The sequence below is a fragment of the Planococcus citri genome, chromosome 4, assembly GCF_950023065.1.
Source record: "Planococcus citri chromosome 4, ihPlaCitr1.1, whole genome shotgun sequence".
Lineage (NCBI taxonomy): Eukaryota > Metazoa > Arthropoda > Insecta > Hemiptera > Pseudococcidae > Planococcus > Planococcus citri.
The window spans coordinates 1,908,523-1,928,573 of NC_088680.1; the positions used below are offsets into that span (position 1 = coordinate 1,908,523).

General features: G+C 35.9%; 3 protein-coding genes across 6 annotated transcripts; 2 read left to right on the forward strand and 1 right to left on the reverse strand.

Moving 5' to 3' along the window:
• Window positions 1–8: 8 nt before the first annotated feature.
• LOC135844650 (small ribosomal subunit protein eS19-like) lies at window positions 9–1,018 on the reverse strand. Its single transcript, XM_065362908.1, has 4 exons — window positions 871–1,018; window positions 631–712; window positions 382–551; window positions 9–296 (listed from the first exon to the last, which is right to left on the reverse strand). The coding sequence occupies exons 2-4, from the start codon at window positions 708–710 to the stop codon at window positions 46–48; spliced, it is 501 nt and encodes a 166-aa protein (XP_065218980.1). The 5' UTR covers window positions 711–712; window positions 871–1,018; the 3' UTR covers window positions 9–45.
• A 54-nt stretch (window positions 1,019–1,072) lies between these two features.
• On the forward strand, window positions 1,073–9,066 carry LOC135844648 (RNA-binding protein lark-like). 4 transcript variants are annotated; one of them, XM_065362904.1, is made up of 11 exons: window positions 1,073–1,213; window positions 1,399–1,668; window positions 1,755–1,991; window positions 2,067–2,206; window positions 2,278–2,328; window positions 2,401–2,542; window positions 2,628–2,797; window positions 2,864–2,944; window positions 3,031–3,105; window positions 6,131–6,202; window positions 6,679–9,066. In XM_065362904.1, the coding sequence occupies exons 2-11, from the start codon at window positions 1,528–1,530 to the stop codon at window positions 6,719–6,721; spliced, it is 1,152 nt and encodes a 383-aa protein (XP_065218976.1). In that variant the 5' UTR covers window positions 1,073–1,213; window positions 1,399–1,527; the 3' UTR covers window positions 6,722–9,066. The 4 variants fall into 4 exon arrangements, with proteins under 4 accessions (XP_065218976.1, XP_065218977.1, XP_065218978.1 ...); XM_065362905.1 differs by having other exon boundaries at window positions 1,167–1,314; XM_065362906.1 differs by lacking the exon at window positions 1,073–1,213 and having other exon boundaries at window positions 1,229–1,668; window positions 2,879–2,944.
• Window positions 9,067–9,544: 478 nt separating this feature from the next.
• On the forward strand, window positions 9,545–16,824 carry LOC135844647 (uncharacterized). The gene is made up of 10 exons (XM_065362903.1): window positions 9,545–9,684; window positions 9,829–10,008; window positions 10,089–10,231; window positions 14,770–14,984; window positions 15,176–15,304; window positions 15,398–15,636; window positions 15,731–15,931; window positions 16,014–16,140; window positions 16,217–16,322; window positions 16,406–16,824. The coding sequence occupies exons 2-10, from the start codon at window positions 9,869–9,871 to the stop codon at window positions 16,723–16,725; spliced, it is 1,620 nt and encodes a 539-aa protein (XP_065218975.1). The 5' UTR covers window positions 9,545–9,684; window positions 9,829–9,868; the 3' UTR covers window positions 16,726–16,824.
• Window positions 16,825–20,051: the final 3,227 nt, after the last annotated feature.

Genomic DNA, 20,051 nt, shown 5'->3' on the forward strand with positions numbered 1-20,051 from the left:
GTCGGAAAAATAACAAAAATTACAATATATTTGAGATATATTACATTATTGAAGCGGTACAACTTTAATGCCGGCGGCTTGTTGGGAGATTTGATATTGTTTTTTAGCCTTGGCTTGTTTAACTTGAGCGGCAATACGATCAATATCACGTCTTCCTTGGGCGGTTAAGCGTCTTCCTGTACCTTCGGGTACTTTTTCGATGAGCTTCAAGTTTTCTAAAGCCTTCAGCGTTCTTCTGGCAACACTACCGGAGCTTTTACAATAATGGCTAGGTCTGGTACCGTTACGTTTACGACCTAAAAACAACACCGACGAATGTATGAGATAACTTTGTTAGTAAGAAAACAGAAACCAGACAAGACGATTACTAAACTAATTTACCTCCGAATATTTTGGTGACTGTGCCGACTCCTACGGGTGCTCTGAAGTAAATATGTCGTACAGTGGCAGCACATCGGGTATAGAACCAGTCTGGGTCGTACGGAGCGAGTTCCTTGAATTTTGCACTTTTAACCAAGTCTACCCAATCTGGAACTTCGACTTTTCCAGTCCTAAGAAAACGAAGGTGTTTGAGAATGAGATGTGTTAGGGTATACTTGGTACGACGATAATGATCGATGTTTGACTTACTTTTTCAAAAAGGCTGAGAAAGCTCGAACGAATTTATGTTGGTCGACGTCTTTTAGAGTTATACTGTTGACAGAGGCCATGGCTGGAAACAGAAGAAAGAGATATTCACATTAGTTTGAGCGAAATGTGCGAATGTTGAAGAGATTGGGCTAACGTGTGATGTGAAGTTTGAAGTATTTACAAGTGTGTGTGATACGATTACTGAGTAAAAAGATGAAGTATATTGTGTAGTAGTGTTACCTGAGTTTACGCTGATTTTCTACGATGATGGAGATGATGGAATTTTAACTTTTTAGTACAAAAAAATTGGAAATACAGCGAAGGTTTTCCGAAAAATTCGAACCACGTCTTGCACTGTTCTGTTTGATTTTTAAAATTTTGCTTTTGGCTTTCAGGAAAATCTCTTCAAATTTCCAATCAGCATTACGCACTTGTGGGATTTTCGTAAATACGCGGTAATTACCGGAACAGAAATCATAACCTGAGAACCTGGCCTCTTCATTTAGTAGGGTGGTTCCGTTTTACCTACTTGTAGGATTTTCGTAAATACGCGGTAAATACCGGAAGTGGAGAAAGACACGCGGTACGCCGAAAATCAGCTGACTGCTGAGTTCTTTCTTTTTTTTTTTTGATTGAAAAATCTTGAAACCTGATGGTGGAGAATTTGCTTGTAATTCGTATCTAGTAATTCGATTGAATTTTATTATAATTTGTGCCGATTCGAGTTCAACGTTAGTCTTACGGATCTTTATTTACAAATAATTACAGATAATGAAGTAAGAACTAGAACGTGATCGTGAACTTGTTTGATCCGTTACCGGTAGAATTTGATCGATCGCTGACACGCGTGAATTACTATTCGTGATCTCTTGGACGCCGGATTATCATTACTTCGTAATGCTGAACTGTAATTCGAACACGTTTAAAATCTTCATTGGAAAAATTCCAGATAAAACTACCGTTCAGGATGTTCGACCGTTGTTCGAAGCATATGGTAAAGTAGTGGAATGCTCTCTAGTGAAGAATTACGGTTTCGTGGTGAGTACTATTGGTTCTGGTTTTATGATCATTGATCAACAATCATTGCCATGTACTAATAGTTGCGTGACAATATCTGTATTTAGCATATGGAAGATGCCACCGCCGCGTACGAAGCCATTAGACATCTAAACGGTTATATCGTGAACGGAGTCGCGATTACCGTAGAAGAAGGCAGAAGTAGAAAACGCTCTTCTTCATCTTCGACTAAAATTTACGTTAGTAATATCGCAACCGATGTCAAAGCTAACGATATCAGAACGTTGTTTTCGAAATACGGTACCGTTGTCGAATGTGATCTCGTAAATAATTACGGTTTCGTGGTTCGTATCTTATTTATAGTCGTTAATTTCTTCATATTTAATTGCTTTTTATTAACGTTTTCGGTCTTAATTTAGCATATAGATACGCCAAACATATCCGAATTACTGAAAGAACTGAACGGTTACGAAATCGGAGGACAACCGTTGAAAGTACAGATTTCCACGAGTCGTATCCGACAACGTCCGGGTATGGGAAACCCTCAACAATGCTACAAGTAATTTCACTCTTACATTTATTATTTTAACGCTGAAGGCGATCTCGATAACGTGATTATTACTTCGACAGATGTGGTCTTTCTGGACATTGGTCCAAAGAATGTACTCAATCGCCTCAGGTGTAAGTTTTACAACTGTCGACGATACTCGACGTACTTCTTTTGATAATAATTAATCGAATTCTGTTTATTAGTACCGCATCGTCGAACCAATTTCAGTATTTGGCCGATTCGATTCACGGTGTCGTTACGGGACGATCTGCTTATCAACGCGAGTTCTATCCGCCGCCTCAGACAGCCTTCTTGAGAGATCGGTACCCAGTACCGGATATGAGAGTACGTTTCAACTAACTAAACCCTACGTTCGTTACTTGATTACACTTTTCCATTATTTCGAGTAATTTTTCAACGATATGTTTAGGACTATTACGAACAATACTGCCAGAATGCCATGGGACAGTACGAAAATTACGCTTTGATGGCAGCATCCAGACGTGATATTTGCGCCAATCCTACGAGACCGTCGAATACCACCGATTACGGAATGTTCAGTCGTCGATCGTCTACTTCGAATATTGCTCATTACGCCCCGTAAGCTTTTCAACACATTTTTAACGTGTATTCTTTTGGCTAATTTGTCTTCACGGTGTACGATAGTTTTTCTATTTACAGAAATTGTACCGCAAATTTTAGCGAATACGGTGGAGCTATTACTTACACGTATTCCACCGATCCCTAGTACGTTTGAGTTTGATTTCTAGTTGTTTTTGCCAACATCGCGTACGTTATTTTTTGTAAACTTACTCCATTCGTTAATATTTCAGTTACACTTGCGGTAATTATACGTCTGCAGCGGTAACGACGACGCCTGCTGTGATCACATCTTACGTCGATGGAAGGTAAAAGATCTCTGCTGTTGACTTATTTAGTAGTAAGAAGAGGCATAGGGGATAAAAATGATGATATTTTCTTTTGGTGAAAGCGAAACGAAACTCTGGCAGTAATGTGATCGTCGACTTAGCAAAATTCAGACCTTCATAAATCGAGTCGTTCTTGAGTGAGAACAATTTTCCTCAAAAATAGTTACGAATTTTTCATTTAAAATCTACCAGACCTATTTTGACAAAATATGGATCTCGTTATGCGACTTTTCACTAAGTGATCTACACCTCCCCCTCCCCCTCATCGACCCTTCACGCCTGCATATCCTTTTTTATTTTTCAACTTTCATCTTGTTTTTACCAAAATTGAAATGAAACTGTTGTTTTTTGTAAAACTTTTCAAGGTTTCAATTTACTTAGCCAAAATTGTCAAAAAAATCTTCATTTTGCCAAAATTGCCGAGAAAATCCAAATTGTTAGCTCCCCCCCCCCCCTCCTCCTACCATTAAGCTGTATTGCCAAATAAAAGTTTTGTTTTTTCAATAAAATGCCAAAAAAAACTACTTTTTGTCGAAACTGTCGAAAGTTTGAACTTTTGCGAGTAAAAGTCTTGTTTCTTCCAAAATTACCAAAGAGTTACGTTTTGTGCCAAATGGTCAAAAAGTGCTATTTTTCACTACCACAATAGCCAGTTTTGGTTTTTCAATTTTCTAAATCAACGTTTTTGTAATTTTCTGCGTACTTTTTTTATTCTTCTGGTTGTCTTTGAACATGAAAATGTCGAAGTTGAGCAGCCTCTCCATTAAATTAATTCTACCCCCCCCCCCCTAAGAATTTTTTCCTGGAATTGTCGGATAGAGATCCCAGTTTTTACGTACATTTTTGAAAAATACCAATTTTCTGCAAAGTTGCTCAAGATCTACGTTTTTGTAAAGAGTAAAGTCTTGGTTTTCTGTCAAAATTCTCACAAAATTCCATTTTTTATCAAAATTGTCCAAAAATAAAAAATCAAAATTTTGATGAAAACATTCCCATTTAATATCCTAAATTTCCAAAAAGGTCCTGGTTATTTTTTTTTAATTTTATTTTTTTTCTTTAAAATGACCAATTTCTCAAAAAATTCCATTTTTTATCAAAATTGTCAAAAAAAATAAAAATCAAATTTTGATCAAAACATTCCCATTTGATATCCTAAAATGCCAAAAAGGTCCTGTTTTTTTTTTTTTTTTTTTTTTTTTTCTTGTTTAAAATGACCCATTTTTCAAAGAATTTTATTTTTTGTCAAAATTGAGCCCAAATACCAATTTTCTGCCAAAGTTGTTCAAGAATCTACGTTTTTTAAAGTAAAGTCCTGATTTTCTGTCAAAATTGTCAAGAAATTCCATTTTTTATCAAAATTTCCAGAAAAGAAAAAATTCAAATTTTGATCAAAACATTCCCATTTGATATCCTAAAATGCCAAAAAGGTCGTATTTTTTTTTTTTTTTTTTTCTTGTTTAAAGCGACCCATTTTTCAAAGAATTCTATTTTTTGTCAAAATTGAGCCCAAATACCAATTTTCTGCCAAAGTTGCTCAAGAATCTACGTTTTTTAAAGTAAAGTCCTGATTTTCTGTCAAAATTGTCAAGAAATTCCATTTTTTATCAAAATTGTCCAAAAAAGAAAAAATCAAATTTTGATCAAAACATTCCCATTTGATATCCTAAATTGCCAAAAAAGGTCCTGGTTTTTTTCTTGTTTGAAATGGCCAATTTTTCAAAGAATTCTATGTTTTGTCAGAATTGAGCCCAAATACCAATTTTTTTGCCAAAGTTGCTTAAGAATCTATGTTTTTTAAAGTAAAGTCTTTGTGTTCTGTCAAAATTGTCAAAAAATTCCAGTTTTTATCAAAATTGTCCAAAAAAAAATTCAAATTTTGATCAATACATTCCCATTTGATGTCCTAAATTGCTAAAAAGGTCCTGTTTTTTTTCCTTGTTTAAAATGGCCAATTTTTTAAAGAATTCAATTTTTTGTCAAAATTGAGCCCAAATTCTAATTTTCTGCCAAAGTTGCTCAAGAATCTACGTTTTTTAAAGTAAAGTCTCGGTTTTCTGTCAAAATTGTCAAAAAAAAATATTCAAATTTTGATCAAAACATTCCCATTTGATATCCCAAGTTGCCAAAAAGGTCCTGGTTATTTTTTTTATTTTATTTTTTTCTTTAAAATGACCAATTTCTCAAAGAATTCTATTTTTTTTTTTTAAATTTAGCCCAAATACCAATTTTCTGCCGAAGTTGCTCAAGAATCTTCGTTTTTTAAAGCAAAGTCTTGGTTTTCTGTCAAAATTGTCAAAAAATTCCATTTTTTATCGAAATTGTCCAAAAAAAAAAAAAAATCAAATTTTGATCAAAACATTCCCATTTGATATTCTAAATTACCAGGTTCTGTTTTTTTTCCTTCTTCTTCAAAATTGTCCAAAAAAAGTAATTTAAATTTTGATCAAAACATTCCCATTGGATATCCTAAATTACCAAAAAGATCCTGGTTATTTTTTTCTTTGAAATGGCCAATTTCTCGAAGAATTCTTAGTTTTTGTCAAAATTGAGCTCAAATACCAATTTTCTGCCGAAGTTGCTCAAGAATCCACGTTTTGTAAAGTCTTGGTTTTCTGTCAAAATCGTCAAAAAATTCCATTTTTTATCAAAATTGTCCAAAAAAAAATTATTTAAATTTTGATCAAAACATTCCCATTTGATATCCTAAATTGCCAAAAATGTTCTGGTTATTTTTTTTTAATTTTTATTTTTATTTTTATTTTTCTTTAAAATGACCAATTTCTCAAAGAATTCTATTTTTTGTCAAAATTGAGCCCAATTTTTGTCAGAAAGGTTCATTTTTTGCCAAAATCAACCGAACAGTTCCACTTTTTGTCGTAATGTTTAAAATTCGTAATTGTTGTTTCGAGTGTCAAAAAATCAAATTATTTGGCTGTTTGGCTTCGAGAATATTTAACGCAATAATTTATCGAGAATATTACTGATGCTATTGTCCATTTTACAGAGCATGCGAAGCTTTCACGTCAACAGAAACAGCTCGTAGCGGTTTTGCCGAAGATCGACGCCCAGAAAGACGGTAACCAAATTTTGCATTAGCTTAAATTTTATACTGTGTTGTTCTTCGACGCATTTTTTGATAATACGTTATCGTAATATTCTCATGTTATTATTAAAGGAAAACAGAGCAAGCCTCGTTTGCTCGATGCTCATCGTGAAATCATACACAAAATATTTCGCCTTTGTAAGCTTAAGTACAACATTAACATTATTATCGTGTATCAGCGTTCATTTACGCGATTCGTCGTTATACTATTTTTAATAATGTAGACATTTTCTTCTTCATCGTCGACGTCTTTAATCGACCTGTATTTACGTAGATTTACGAGCTGCGTTAAAATCGAAAAACCGTTCATCAGTGTCAATTTTTATCGATTGCGTAGATTCGTTTCGTATTCGAAATACTCTCGTATCTTTGTTGAAATTTTCTAATATTTGCGGATTACTTACTTAACATACTTATTGTGTTTTATTATTTTTTTCTATATGTATCAGAGATGGAACATCTCGTTCTTCTAGTCGTTACACGCCGTATTAAGCAGCCCGCCATGTAATTCGGTTCACGGGATCGAGTCGTCGGTCGTCTTCGTCATTGTATTTAATTCCGCTCTCTATATGTATTATTAATCGGACCAACGCCAAAAAATCGTATTAAGTTTGCTTTATTATTACTTAGGTGTTTTTTTTTCTCTCTCTCTGTATGTTTAATGCGTTAATATCGTACATTTTTCGTAAAGCTATGATAATCCGGTTAATTTAGCTGAAGAATGATTCAAATTTGGAAATTCGTCGAATAATTTTTTTGGCCAGAATGTTTTGGAGGGAACTTCTACTTCGTTGAAATTTTTTTTTTACATAATTACATCGATCGTAATTGGAAAAAACAACCATTGTTAATCCTCAGACATCTTACAGGGGGAAACCTTTTGAGCTGGCATTTAACGAAAGGAACGAAACCAAATTAAATCATAAAAGTATGTTTTGAATCCCCCGTGAACAAAATTTCAAGTCCCAAAGTTCATTTTTGAAAATTTTGAAAATTGGAAAAAAAACTCGTTTTAAGGAGGATTTTTAATATTTTTTATGAAATGTACATTTTTTTAGCAAAGTGAACCAAAATATGAAGAATTTCTTTTAATGCAACTCCCAAACATCCACCACTTCTAGTTTTGAGCCATTCTGGAGCCTCCAGCGATTTTTCAATTGTTTTTAGAGAATTCAGATCGCTCTGGAAGGGCCAGAAATTATCGTCTTTTTTTTTTTTTTTTTTTTTTTTCGTCAAGAGGAATATTTTTTTGTGGTTATATGTCTATTGAATTAAAAAAAAAATAAACTTATCCTCATCAATTTTACAACTCGACAAGCCCCCCCCCCTCCCCTCCCAATGAGTTGCAAACAGTGTTTCTCTCTCTCAAAAAATACATTTCTTCAACTCTGGGCTTTTTTGAAGATCATTGGGAGAGGAGGGGGGTGATTTTACATTTTTTCGTTTGGCTTTGTTAAATTTAAAAGAATTATTGAAAAGTGACTCGCCTCATTTTTTGGAACTTTTTTTTGTTTTCGCTCTTTGAAAATGTTGTTTTTTATGTGAAGAAAAAAATCCTTGAAAATTCAGCCCCCTCCCCCCCCAGAAATTTAAAGGATGTCGAAATTGAAAATTTTTGTATTCATATTTTTTCTTCCATTTTATTTTATTCATTTTTTTTGCTGATTTTTTCCAATTTTATGGACTTGTACGGGACCTATAACTTTGATCGGTGCTGGTTGGACATCTTTTCGCGCGTTTTAGGTGCTTACCGCAAAATTCCAGAGGTTCCAGCTCAAAAGTAAATTTTTTATTAATTTGTAAATTCCAGAAAAAGACTAAAAAATTGATTTTGAATTAGAACTACCTAAAACGATCGAGAGGGTGCTCAATGAGCACCGACTTCAGTTCATTTTTAGTTTTTTCAGAGTGCTTGAAAATTCCTGGAGAAAATTGAAAAATCGCTGGAGGCTCCAGAATGGCCCAAAATTACCAATTGCTGATGTGTTAGAGTTGAATTGTAAAAATTACTCGCGTTGGTTCGCTTTTCTCAAAAAACTTCAAATTTCATGAAAAAGTTTGAAAATTGTTCTTGTGACAGCTTTTTAGAATTTTTAAAATTTTCAAAAATTTAAAAATAGAGGTTATAAATCCTGAAATTTTGGTTTCGGAGGTTTTAGGACATGCTCTTTCGATCTAGCTCGGTTTCGTTCAAATCGAAGAAAGCTATGATCGAAAAGTTCCCCTGTTAGTTGAAAAAGGAGGATGTCGAATGACAAAAATAAGATATTTTGTAACGTACGATGTTCCTCCCAAAACATTTTTCAATATTTGAGCATCATCAGACGATGAAAAAAAAAATAGGAAAGGTTCCATCCTCTTCCTTTATGATGAAGACCTGTTGATTATTGTTTTCTTTATTTTTTTGATGATCCTACTCTGAAAAAATTGAAAAAAATTTGAAAAACTGTACCGAAATCATTCGCTTTAGCTATAGTTTAGCTTTTTTAGAGGTATTTTTGATTCTTCGTTCAGTAATTACTGTATTATCCTGCTTGTACACGTACGTTTGTTTTTTTTTCAATGTTGCGTTATCAATATGGTATTTGATTGGTTCCTTTTTCTGTATGTATTTTGAAATTTTCGTTACGATGAGAATTTAGACTTTATTTTCATTTAGCCAGTTTTTTGTTTTTGCATTTTTATCGCATCTAATGACAGATTCGTGCGTTTATTTGATAAGATATTTTGGTTTTTGTTTTTTTATTTTGTTTTTTCGATACCTATACGTTTACCTTTAGTTTATAATAATTTACGAATAGATTTTATTTAAGAGTCGATTATAGGCTGTGGTGGAACTCGTCTCGCGATTTTTTTTTCATGTTCTTTTTTTTGTTGAAAACCCAACATTAAAAGTAAGATGAACGTTGCATTCATGTTGCGGATGTTGGTAAATAAATTTACGTTTACTAACGATGTACGAAGGATGATGGTTTTATTTTGGAAACGGCGCGAAAATGTGTGAAATGTGAAATGCGAAATGCGAAATGGCACGATGCGCCGCCGGTGTTTCGTGCTCGGTAATAAGGCGAGTATTATCGTACATGTCGAACGTATTGAATATGTATAAGTCATTGAATTCGCAATGAGGGTACGTATTTTCTTGTACGAATTGTAATTACAACAATTTTGATAAACGAATGTGGGCTGAGTACATGAAAATAAACACGATGCGCGGCTCGATTTTGTTGACACAGTTGAATTAAACATCTGCTTTGTGTTTTTTTTTCTACTCCTTTGTCGCTCAAGCTTGAATGTTTTTACCGGTGGGGCCGCGTTCGGCGTTGATAGATTTTCGCTTGCTCGGTCGTCGCGTCGTCGTATAAATGTAATTTAGTATCCGGTGAAGACGATTTTTTTGCTTCGCCATCGTCGCTGACGCCGCGTTACAGTCTCTCCAGTATGATGATCACGGTGTAAGTTCCAACTTCGTCGAACGAGTAAACAAATGTCAAGTTTTATTTTTTCTTAAATGACCATTTTGTAAATTTATGTATAATATTATTGGTACAGTTCGAGTTGCGTTTATTAATACGTGCGAATTTGTGTACATTTTACAGGTGCTGAAGATAGGAAACCTGAATCGTGAACCGTATCATTATGATTTTTCGAGTTTGCTGTTGTTGCTTCGGATTCGGACAGAAGAGTAATGACGCCAAACGTCTGCTCACCAAAGGTACCACCTCCAGTACCACTTCAGCTCCTGTCGAAGAAGTTTATACGGTGCATAAGATATCGAGGTAAAAGTCCATCGCGTTTGATCTCCGCTAATTGAATCTCGAAGACGAGTGATTCCTAAAGTTTCGTGTTCTGTTTTCAGTTTTGGAAGAGGTGTATCCCACGATGACGATGCGGGAGCTCACAGCGATTACGAGATGGCCACGTCATCGAACGATAGAAGTCACATCGTGTTGAATAAAAACCACGCTATGTGGTCCAGCAAAGCAGGATTGGCTGAAACAGGTAAAGAATTTAAGTCAACTCTCCAAGAAACCTATATTTTCATTTATTTATACTGCACTTTTTGACATTTTTGGGCCCCAAATACATCTCCTCGGGGGACTTGATTCTGACTTTGGGGTCAGTAGGTTTCAGAATCGGTTTAGGCGCCTTGAAAACCATGTATTCGATACTTACCAATGTTGCATTTTTCAAAATTTTGAGCTCAAGACCCACTTCAGGGTTGTTTTGGGTTTGATTTTCATTTTGTGGTTGAACTGATTTTTAGAATGAGAATCAGCGCATTTTAAAATCTGTAATTCGATTTTCATATTTCATTTTTCGAAATTTTGGGCCCTTCCCTTCTTCTAAAAGCTCAATTTTGATTTTGATCCTTGGAAGCTACAATGTTCTTATAGAATCAGAATCGGTGCCTTCGAAAGCCTGTAATTTGAGCACACGTTTTCCATTTTTCAAAATTTTGGGCCCCATGCTCTTCCCTTTCTCCTTTCCTCTTCACCTTTGAGATTCTGGGAGCTCGATTTTAATTTTGGAATCAAACTGATTTTTAAATCAAAATCAGCGCCTTATTCGAAAATTTATTCATATTCTGTTTTTTAGAATTTTCGCCCTAGCTTTTCCTCACTCTTAATGCTCTGGAGCCTTAATTTCGATTTCAAGGGCAAACTGTTTTTAAAAATTGAAATCAGCTCCTTCAAAAATCTTTATTTTTATTATAAGGTAGAAGCTTAGTGATCGTTTACAAGTAAAATATTTCGTTCAATTATGTACTATTTGATATCCCTATTACATTTGTTAAAACTTTGACCACCCCCTCCTCCTTCCCCTCGCTACCTCTATGATGCTTTTGGAGTCTAGTTTGAATTTTGAGCCTAAACTGATCTCAGAATCAGAATCAACGCTTTCGAAAACTCTTCAATTCGATATCTACAGGTATTCTACGTTTCAAAATTTTTTGGCCCCAGCTCCCTCTTCCTTTTTCATGCTTTGAAAGCTCAATTTCATATTTTGGGGCTAAACTGACCTTAGAATCAGAATCAGTGTCTTTGAAAACCTACATTTTGACATCTTTATTCCATTTTCCTAAATTCGGGCCCTCGAGCTTTTCCTCTTCTCATTCCATCTTTCATTCTGAGGGTTCAGTTTTGATTTTGAGCCGAACTGATTTTAGAATCAGAATGAGCTTATTTGGAAATATGGGGTTCGAAATTGATATTTTATTTTTTCAAAATTGTGGGCCCCTCTTCTCACATTCCACTCTGATCCTCCGATGGCTCAACTTTGAATTTGAGGCCGAATTTGTCTTACGTTAGAAATTGGTACCTTGGAAAGACTGTAATTCTAGATCCCTTCTCATTTTTTAAAATTTTGGGTCCCAAGTCCCTCTTTTTTTTACTCCTTTTATTTTTTAATATTTATTTTTTTTCTTTTTTCCTTAATCCGCACCAGGCGGTGGGGGTATTTTATTATTAAAGAAAAAAAAAACAATCTTAGACTAAGGGTTACTAGAATAAACATAATATGTATCTAAATATAATTATAGCTTCACCCCAAGTCTAAGCAGGGAGGGGAGAGGGGAGATGGGGGGGGGTGGACGGATTGTCCGCCACAACCCAAACCCCTAGGCAGTTGCCTAAGGCCCAGTTTCCATTTCGCAGATTTTGTTTCCACGCATACCTGTTCCAATCACCACTGAGCACCCAACCTGTCCCAGGGTGAAGTTTGAAGGGGGAGTAATTTTGCCTAGGGGTGATCCCAACAAGTTAGGTCCCCTAGTTATTGCCACGAGGTTTATTTGGACTTTTGTGGGGCAGTTCATGCACTTGCTTAGGGCTTCTCACCAACTGCACACAAGATAACTAGATTGTTTTCTATATTATCACGTTACCTTAATGCCAAATCCGTGTATGTCCATCAAAAACAAAAATCGTCGTTTTGTGTCACTGATAAGACTCTGGGAAGCCCTGAATTGAAAAATTTGCATCAGAGTACAGTTGAAATGCACCACCGAAGATGCACGAAGCTGACCAATGATCAATCAGAACTCAACGAACCCTTCCGAGCATATCCGAACCTTATCAGTAATGTGTAAAATCGTACTTTTTTGCATGGACATACTCGGATTTGCATTAAGGTAATGATAAGTTTGGTATTTACAAGTATAGATAAATATTATAGTAAATTTTAGGATTATCTCAAGATCCAGGTAAATTTGGTCCTGAGTATTTCATGTCTTGAATTTGGCTTTGGGCATAATTTGATTTACAGTAGACAGTATTGGTTTTTGACGTCTTATTCAGGTAGTCACGCTTTCATGTTTGGTGGGAGGGTGCAAACTCTCAAAATCACTGTAAGGTCCCTTGAAGCACTCTAGGAGCGCTTGTTTAACTAGTGGCCATTCAAGTTGGTCCAAGCCACATCCTAGTCTTGGTATTGCGATTTTTGCGATGTGTAGCTCAACGCATTTGGCTACCACAGCTTTGATTGTTCGTACAAAGTCTCCTATTGTCGACTTGTCCTGGTGTCTTTCTTTAATTACTGCATATAAAACGTAGTTCCCTTTGCTGTATATCTCCACCACATCACCCACTTTGGCACCCCTTGACTTTAGGGTGTAAACATCGCCAAAGGCTTGTCTGAATTTGACCACTATGCCCTTACTCATCTCTAAGTCTCAGCTAACACAATGAGCCAAGACATACTCTGGGATTTGCAGCATTAGGTCATCTTCTAGTTCTTCTATTGTAAATACTCCATTTGATCTTACTGATATATGTCCCCAGTTGTTCCTCTGGATCTTAGCCTCATGTTTCCTTTCGATATGTTCAAGTATACTTTTCACCTGAGTGGGGGTCAGTTCACCAGTGTGCAGTTCACTGATACTTAGGTACTCTCTGTATGGAAGCAGGGAGGACACAGAAGCTGGCCCCACTGGGTGGTAGAATCTCTCCTTTATGACTCTGAGCACAAGATATTTCATTGCGTTGGTGTATCTGTGGTTTGTGAAGATCAGGCTGTAGCGGTGTCCCAGATCGTTGGATACAACTAGCTGGTCCATGGCCCTATCAACTATCCTACACGCCACGTTTTGGTATTCGATATTGTCAAAGTACTTCCCCACAATGGACTGGGGGCTGATTGGAAAGAGTTGGCTTTTTTGTATGATCAAATAATGACCTCACCACTAGAAGTCTCTAGTTGACATCTTCTAATGTGTGACTGTTCTTATACAGTCCAGGTGGTATAACCCTTGTTCCAGACACCTGCCCCCTAGGAGGAGCACTCTTCAGCTTCCAGTTTTTCTCCGACCACCAATTGTGAAGCCTCATGCCTTTCAGCACTACTCAACACATCGGTTGTCGTGGCGCCTTCTGCTTCCAAGCTGGTTTTTGCCTGGTCAAGGTCAGAGACCCCAGCATTCTTGATAGGAGGACATTTCACCATCTTTGGTTATTGTGGTTATGCTGACATTTCCTGTCTTGTTGACTATATGGGGTTTGTGGCGGATTCTAAGATCATCTAGGTTATTTAGCTGAGCTGCAGCTGCACTCCTGGCTGCTATTAGTTGGCGTTGTGTATTTGAGGCGCACGCGCTCATAGAGAACACTTTTCCTCTACTCGGTGTATGTGCTGGCAGTGCTTGTGGGGATTTGTCTTGATCAGTTTTTGGGAACAGCTGATACTGTGGAAACAGGTATCTTTTATTCTCGTCACTTGAGTTTATGAAGTTGATTAATGGTTGGGCATATCTGAACGATCCTATGGGTGTACTGGCATGCTGTATGGGGCTTGTGTCGTAATTCCAGGGACCTCTACATTCAACAATTACTCCTTTTATTATTTTGAGACGACTCTGGGGGCTCAATTTTGATTGGAATGAGCTTATCTGAGAGTCGAAATCAAGCTCATTCAAAAATCTATTCTTGATATCAATGTTCCATTTTTCAAAATTTTGGATCCTTCCTCCACTTTGATGCTTCAAAGACTCAATTTTGATTCTGGACCGAACTGATCATAGAATCAGAGTCAGCACTTTCTAAAACCTGCGCAACATTCTCATTTCATTTTTCAAAATTTGCCCCTCACCCCCTCTCTCCCTCTCTTTGATGCTCTGGGGCCTCAGTTCAATTTTGAGACCAAACTGACTTTCAATCAGAATCAGCATTTTTGAGATTCTATAAGTAAATATCTGTATTCCATTTTTCAAAATTTTGGATCTCTAGTCCCTTTCCTCTCTTGAGCTTAGGGGTACTTAATTTTGATTTTGGGCCAAACTGATCTCGAAATCAGAATCATCGCCCTCGAAAACCTGTAACTCTACGCCCATGTTGCAATAAATTTTCAGAATTTCGGATTCCAAGCTCCCCTCGAAGGACCTTGATTTATATTTTCCGGATCTAACGTGTTTCAGAGTCTGAATACTCGCGTACAATTTTTAATTTTTTTAAACCCGAAATTTATTAATCATTTTTCTAACTGTAAGAATTGTTTTGATCTGTAAACGCACTTCATTTAAATATATTTTTTCGAACTGATTTCAGCAGAATACGGTAGCGATTTCGAAGACACTTGGTCCAAATCACCTCAAGCCAGTCCGATGGTGAAAAAAAAAGGACACTGGGGCAAAGTATTGATGAAAACGAAACGTGAAACTGCCACAGCTCCGACCAAACAACCTCAATCTTTTCAGTCTCTGGCCAGTGTCAGTATGATGATGTTACCGACGATCACCGTAGCAGGATCATCTCCGGCTTTGGTAGTTCTTTATAATTATTAATCTACTTTATCGTGATTTTTCGGTCGATGAAATCTGTGTTTTTGTTATAACCGGTGCCATTAACGTGTCGCGCCATTTGCGCTCATTCGAACGTTATCGGCACCGGAAACCGATTCTGAAGCGTACCACGGATCGTGCATACGATTGAAATATAGTTAACCGTTTTCTAGGCCGATAACTCCGAAGATTCGTCGCGAATCGATTTGACCAATTCGTCGCTGAAAACCGACCGACAAGCTAAAAGTCTCTCGTCCAGTCCTCAAACATCCAGTACGTGGCTCAAGTCGCAGAGTATGTTGGTAAGCGCGTCCATCAGTACGACAAATTTAGTACATTTTGTAATAAAACGAGGAAAGCAGTAATCACTCGAGCTACGAGTTTCGTTTTCACAGAATGTTAACTGTATTCCGGACGAAATGGACGCAGCAGCTGCCGAAAGACCGAATGACGAAGTCGCTCGTAAGTACGGTCTGGATACGTCTTTATATAATACCTTACATTTATCTAAATCATCCGAAGCTATTAATCAAGCCTGGAAATCGATGGAAGATTTCGCCAATGACAAAGGGTTCGTCGACCTGCCCAACGGAACCGTTCACTTTTGCGCATCTTACGATAAAACAACCAAAAAGTAAAGCTCTCTAGTTAACTGCTCATTCTCGTGCACATTCGTGCTTCGTATGCTCGAGTATAATATTTTGGCGTTCGGTCACGTTTTTATGCAGATTACTCGTTCGATTCGTGAAAATCGAAGGTCTCGCTCCGAAAGGAACCAATAGAGCTAGATACAATTGCGTACTCAAGTTAACGTTGTTACCGCATGAGAAACATATCAAGTTCAGTAAATCTATTCCCGCACATTCTACGCTCGATATCGACGAAAGTTTCATATTCAGCGTTAAAGATCCTACCAAAAAAGTGCTCAGGTGAGGCAAGACGATGGTTTGAAATTACAATCGAAAATGGTGTACCGATATTCTAACGTTTTTTTATTTTTTATTGTTTTAGAATATCCGTTTTCGATTCCGAATGTCTTGGGAAATACGATGCCGTAGGGCACGCGTTGTTTTACCTCGAGGATGTTTTAAATAGTGAACAAAAATCGCACGTTATGAAATTATACCGACAATCCATCGTAAGTGGTGTAATTAGGCTTACCACGAGTGTTTTATCTTTCAACGCCCTAAATGGTTTTAATTTTTTCCCTATAGCCGGATGTTCAAGCTGGAAGCATTAAAATAACGTTACATTATCACAAAGATAGCGAATTCATGAATATATTCATCAACGAAGCTTACAATTTACCTATATTTTCAAGTACGAATTGCTCCCTTTTCTTCGTTTTACCTATCCGAGCGTAATTGCTGTAAAATTTACTTACGATTAGTTGGAATTTACAGGCAAATGTAAAAGTTACATGAAAATCACGCAGCATTATCGCGGCAGAAAGATCAAAGAGATTTATTCGCCCTACGTTGCAGCTGCTCAAGAAGTGCGGTTTAATTTTAAAATCGATTTGAAAGTGGAATCTAACGCAACGTTGTGTACTTTCGTTGTAATCAGCGTCAAAATGAGGGGATTTTTTAAAAAAGACGTACTCATCGGCAGGATTATTTTTGGACCGTTTTTATACGCCGAATATGGAAAGAGTTTAACGCCTTGGGGACGAGCTTTGCTGCATTACGAGCCCGTTTCGCATGTTTATCGAATGTATTTGTGAATTTTTGTCGATATCTAGTTTACGTTTATTTTATTAATTTACATTGAGAACATGATTATTTTATTAGCAATTAGACTGGTTTTGAGTTTTGTTTCGTTATTGAGTCGTTTTCTATAACAAATAACGAATAGGAAACGTAACGTAACAGAAACGAAACAAAAACATAACTTAACAGAAACGAATTGAAACGTGACAGAAAGTTGGAAACAAAACTAAAACGTAACATGACAGAAATAAAATTTAGGAGGTCACAGAAACTGAATAAAACCATGACGCAACACTACAATAAAAACGAAACCAAAATTTGGCATAGCAGTAATGAAACATGGCTTTGAACCTGGATGTTTTCGGGTAGGGGTAGGTGTACACTGTACAGATATTCATCTCAGAGAATCTGGTACAGGCATTGGGGATTCAGGTATGGGTACGGGTTCAAACACCTGCGTTTTGATTTTGTTTTGTTTCTGCTACATTATGGTTTTGTTTAGTGTCTGTAACTCTGTAACATTACATTTTATTTCTGTTATGTTACGTTTTGGTTCTGTTTCTGTTATGTTTTTGATTCGTTTCTGTTATGTTACATGTTGATTTTGTTTCTGTTATGTTTTTGATTCGTTTCCGTTATGTTACATTTTGGTTTTGTTCCTGTTACGTTTCTGATTCGTTTCTGTTATGTTGCGTGATGTTGGTGTTTCGTTTCTATTATTTATTACTTTTTATTTCAGAGCTTTGAACCCAAATGTTTTTGATTATGGGTACCAGGGATGGAAACCAAAATGAAAAAAAATATCGGTAATTTTTTTTAGCAGTCATTTTTTTCAAAATTATTGATGACAGTTACAGTTAAGGGTTACCGTTATGACCAAAAAAAATTAAGGTTACGGTTAAAAATGAAAGTTAGGGTTTTTTTCATGTATCAAAAATTAATTATTGCACTTCAATGTATAAAAAGTGCTCCTGTGGCCATAAAAACAAAAAAAAAAAAAAACAATTTCACAGCCATAAATCTGTACTCCAATGCAAAAAGGATGGAAGTCCTATGGCCTGGCATAAGGAAAGGAGGTTAGTGTGTTCAGTGCAGTTTTGAGAAACAAGAATTTCAAATTTTGAACTGAAAAGTTTAAAATCCCTGTATCAAACTGCACTGAACACACTAACCTCCTTTCCTTATGCCAGGTCATAGGACTTCCATCCTTTTTGCATTGGAGTACAGAAATGAAATATGGATTTTACAAGTTTGAAGGAAATTTTAGACAAATTGAGCCCTTTTTTTTCCAAAAATCACAATAAATGTCATATTTTAGTATTTTACACAAAGAAATGAGATTTTCACTCAAAAAATAACCATTATGTCTTTACCCAAAACCAAAAAAACGAATTATGGTCAAGGTTATGGTTAAAAAATTTTAAATCAATAATTTTGGTACAGTTACAGTTATTTAGGAAGTTGCCATTGATCATTTTTTAAATAACCAGGCCTTGAAAAGTCAACGTTGGTGATGCACCTTCTCCCACACATTCAGTTTGTGTTTGGCACTCGTTGAGTGCACATGTGCTCTCCTGTTTTTCTTTTCTCTTTTTAAGAGTTTTGTATTTAATGTTATGTTTTTATATTTCCTTCATTATTCTATGGTGAAAGTGTTGTTTGTGTTGGAAATAGTTTGAAAATGAATTAATGAAGAAAATCTTGGGTAAGTGATTTTTTGCTATTTGTTTTTTATATTAATTACATACATAAAGCACACTATTATACCTCTGTTGGTATGCACAAAAAGTATGTCTTTATAGACGACCAAAATCTTAGGGAAATAAAATATTATAATCTCCCTAGGGAAATAAAGTAAATTTTATTCCAACGGTTACATTCGGCAACAGCGCAACACCTGACGCCGGCGACACCGTGGTCAAGTAAACACTTGTAAAAACAACTTTGGAACTTTCGTGTTTAAATGCAATTTACTCGAGATTTTGATCGAGGACATAGGTGTTTGAGGTAAGGAAAATAATCTACGTTGTATTCTCTACAAGATGAAAGAGGTTTGAAAGTTCTCCGCGTAATAGAAAAAAAGTTACAAAAGCTCAAAGTTGTAAAACCCTTGAAAAAATTGTTTTTTTGTGTTTAAATGCAATTTACTCGAAAATTTGAGCGAGGACATAGGTGTTTGAGGTAAGAAAAATAATCTGCGTTAAATTCTCTACAAGATGGAGTTGGTTTGAAACGTATCCACGCTATAGAAAAAAAGTTATGTAAGCCTAAAGTTGTAAAACTACTGAAAAAAGCTGATTTTCGTATTTTTTTTGTATGTTGAGCTTTGTAGAATATTTTCTTTACCTCAAACACTTACATGTATCCTCACTCAATATTTTGAGTAATTTCCAAAGAAACAAATAAGGACGATGCATCACAGACAACGATGATTCATCAAGATTCAGGACCCATCTGAACCTGAAATAAAATTTACTTCATTTCCCTCGGAAGCTTACAATATTCGATCTATTTCCCTGCGATTTTGGTCCACCATACAGACATACTTTTTGTATACCAACAGAGGTATAGTAGTGTGCTATATGTACGTAATTAATATAAAACAGTTTTTACATCTCGATTCATAATGTGGATGATTCTAAACGAGTGCGTTACAGCGCTCGCTTACGCTCGCGCTGCAATTTCGCACTCGCTTATAATCACCCACTTTATGAATCTTGATGTAAAAACTACTATTATATACTTAATATTCGTGTAGGTAGGTTTTATTTTTATTTTGGATCAATCAAAATTTGCCTAAATGCAACCATTTTTTTATGAGTCACAATTTTTATTCATTTTATGTAGAAAGGCCATTCCTCATGTGAATTGAATGCGTGATTGTTTGCAGTTCTAATATCAATTTCTAGTCAATATTTTTCTGGATTCTGAGTTCTGTTAATTGAAAATGAGCCTTGCCCTTGTTTTTTTTTTTTAGTATTTTTTCATTTCATGGACTTGGCTACTGATGTTTGGCGCCGAAGTTGTGCACTTGTTTTGATTAAATTAGAAAATAATTTGTTCCACATTTTCAGTTTTGTTCAGATCCTTGGCAGGGTCCTCCATTGGTCAATTTGGGCTTAGAATTTACTGCAATGCCTACTTTTTAGGTTTTCCACCTTCATTATGTATAAAACAAATTTGATAGGTATTTTTTGATCTGTAAAAAAATTTAGTATTCTGGGCTAGGCTAGGGAAGCCTCAGTCGTTAGCTGGAGCTGAAGTTATGCATACATTTTGGTTATGAATTTGATTTGATGCACATTCTATTCATTTTTGATTCATTTTCTGAGTTTAGAAC

What these genes read in the sequence shown, in the direction of transcription:
- LOC135844648 (XM_065362904.1), top strand. Translation starts at nt 1,528, where the DNA reads ATGCTGAACTGTAATTCGAACACGTTTAAAATCTTCATTGGAAAAATT. An exon ending in TGAAGAATTACGGTTTCGTG is followed by an intron (nt 1,669 to 1,754) that starts GTGAGTACTATT and finishes ATCTGTATTTAG; the next exon opens with CATATGGAAGATGCCACCGC. An exon ending in ACGTATTCCACCGATCCCTA is followed by an intron (nt 2,945 to 3,030) that starts GTACGTTTGAGT and finishes TTAATATTTCAG; the next exon opens with TTACACTTGCGGTAATTATA.
- LOC135844650 (XM_065362908.1), bottom strand. Translation starts at nt 710, where the DNA reads ATGGCCTCTGTCAACAGTATAACTCTAAAAGACGTCGACCAACATAAA. An exon ending in TTCTCAGCCTTTTTGAAAAA is followed by an intron (nt 552 to 630) that starts GTAAGTCAAACA and finishes TCGTTTTCTTAG; the next exon opens with GACTGGAAAAGTCGAAGTTC. An exon ending in AGTCACCAAAATATTCGGAG is followed by an intron (nt 297 to 381) that starts GTAAATTAGTTT and finishes TGTTGTTTTTAG; the next exon opens with GTCGTAAACGTAACGGTACC.
- LOC135844647 (XM_065362903.1), top strand. Translation starts at nt 9,869, where the DNA reads ATGATTTTTCGAGTTTGCTGTTGTTGCTTCGGATTCGGACAGAAGAGT. An exon ending in AGCAGGATTGGCTGAAACAG is followed by an intron (nt 10,232 to 14,769) that starts GTAAAGAATTTA and finishes AACTGATTTCAG; the next exon opens with CAGAATACGGTAGCGATTTC. An exon ending in CCTACCAAAAAAGTGCTCAG is followed by an intron (nt 15,932 to 16,013) that starts GTGAGGCAAGAC and finishes TTATTGTTTTAG; the next exon opens with AATATCCGTTTTCGATTCCG.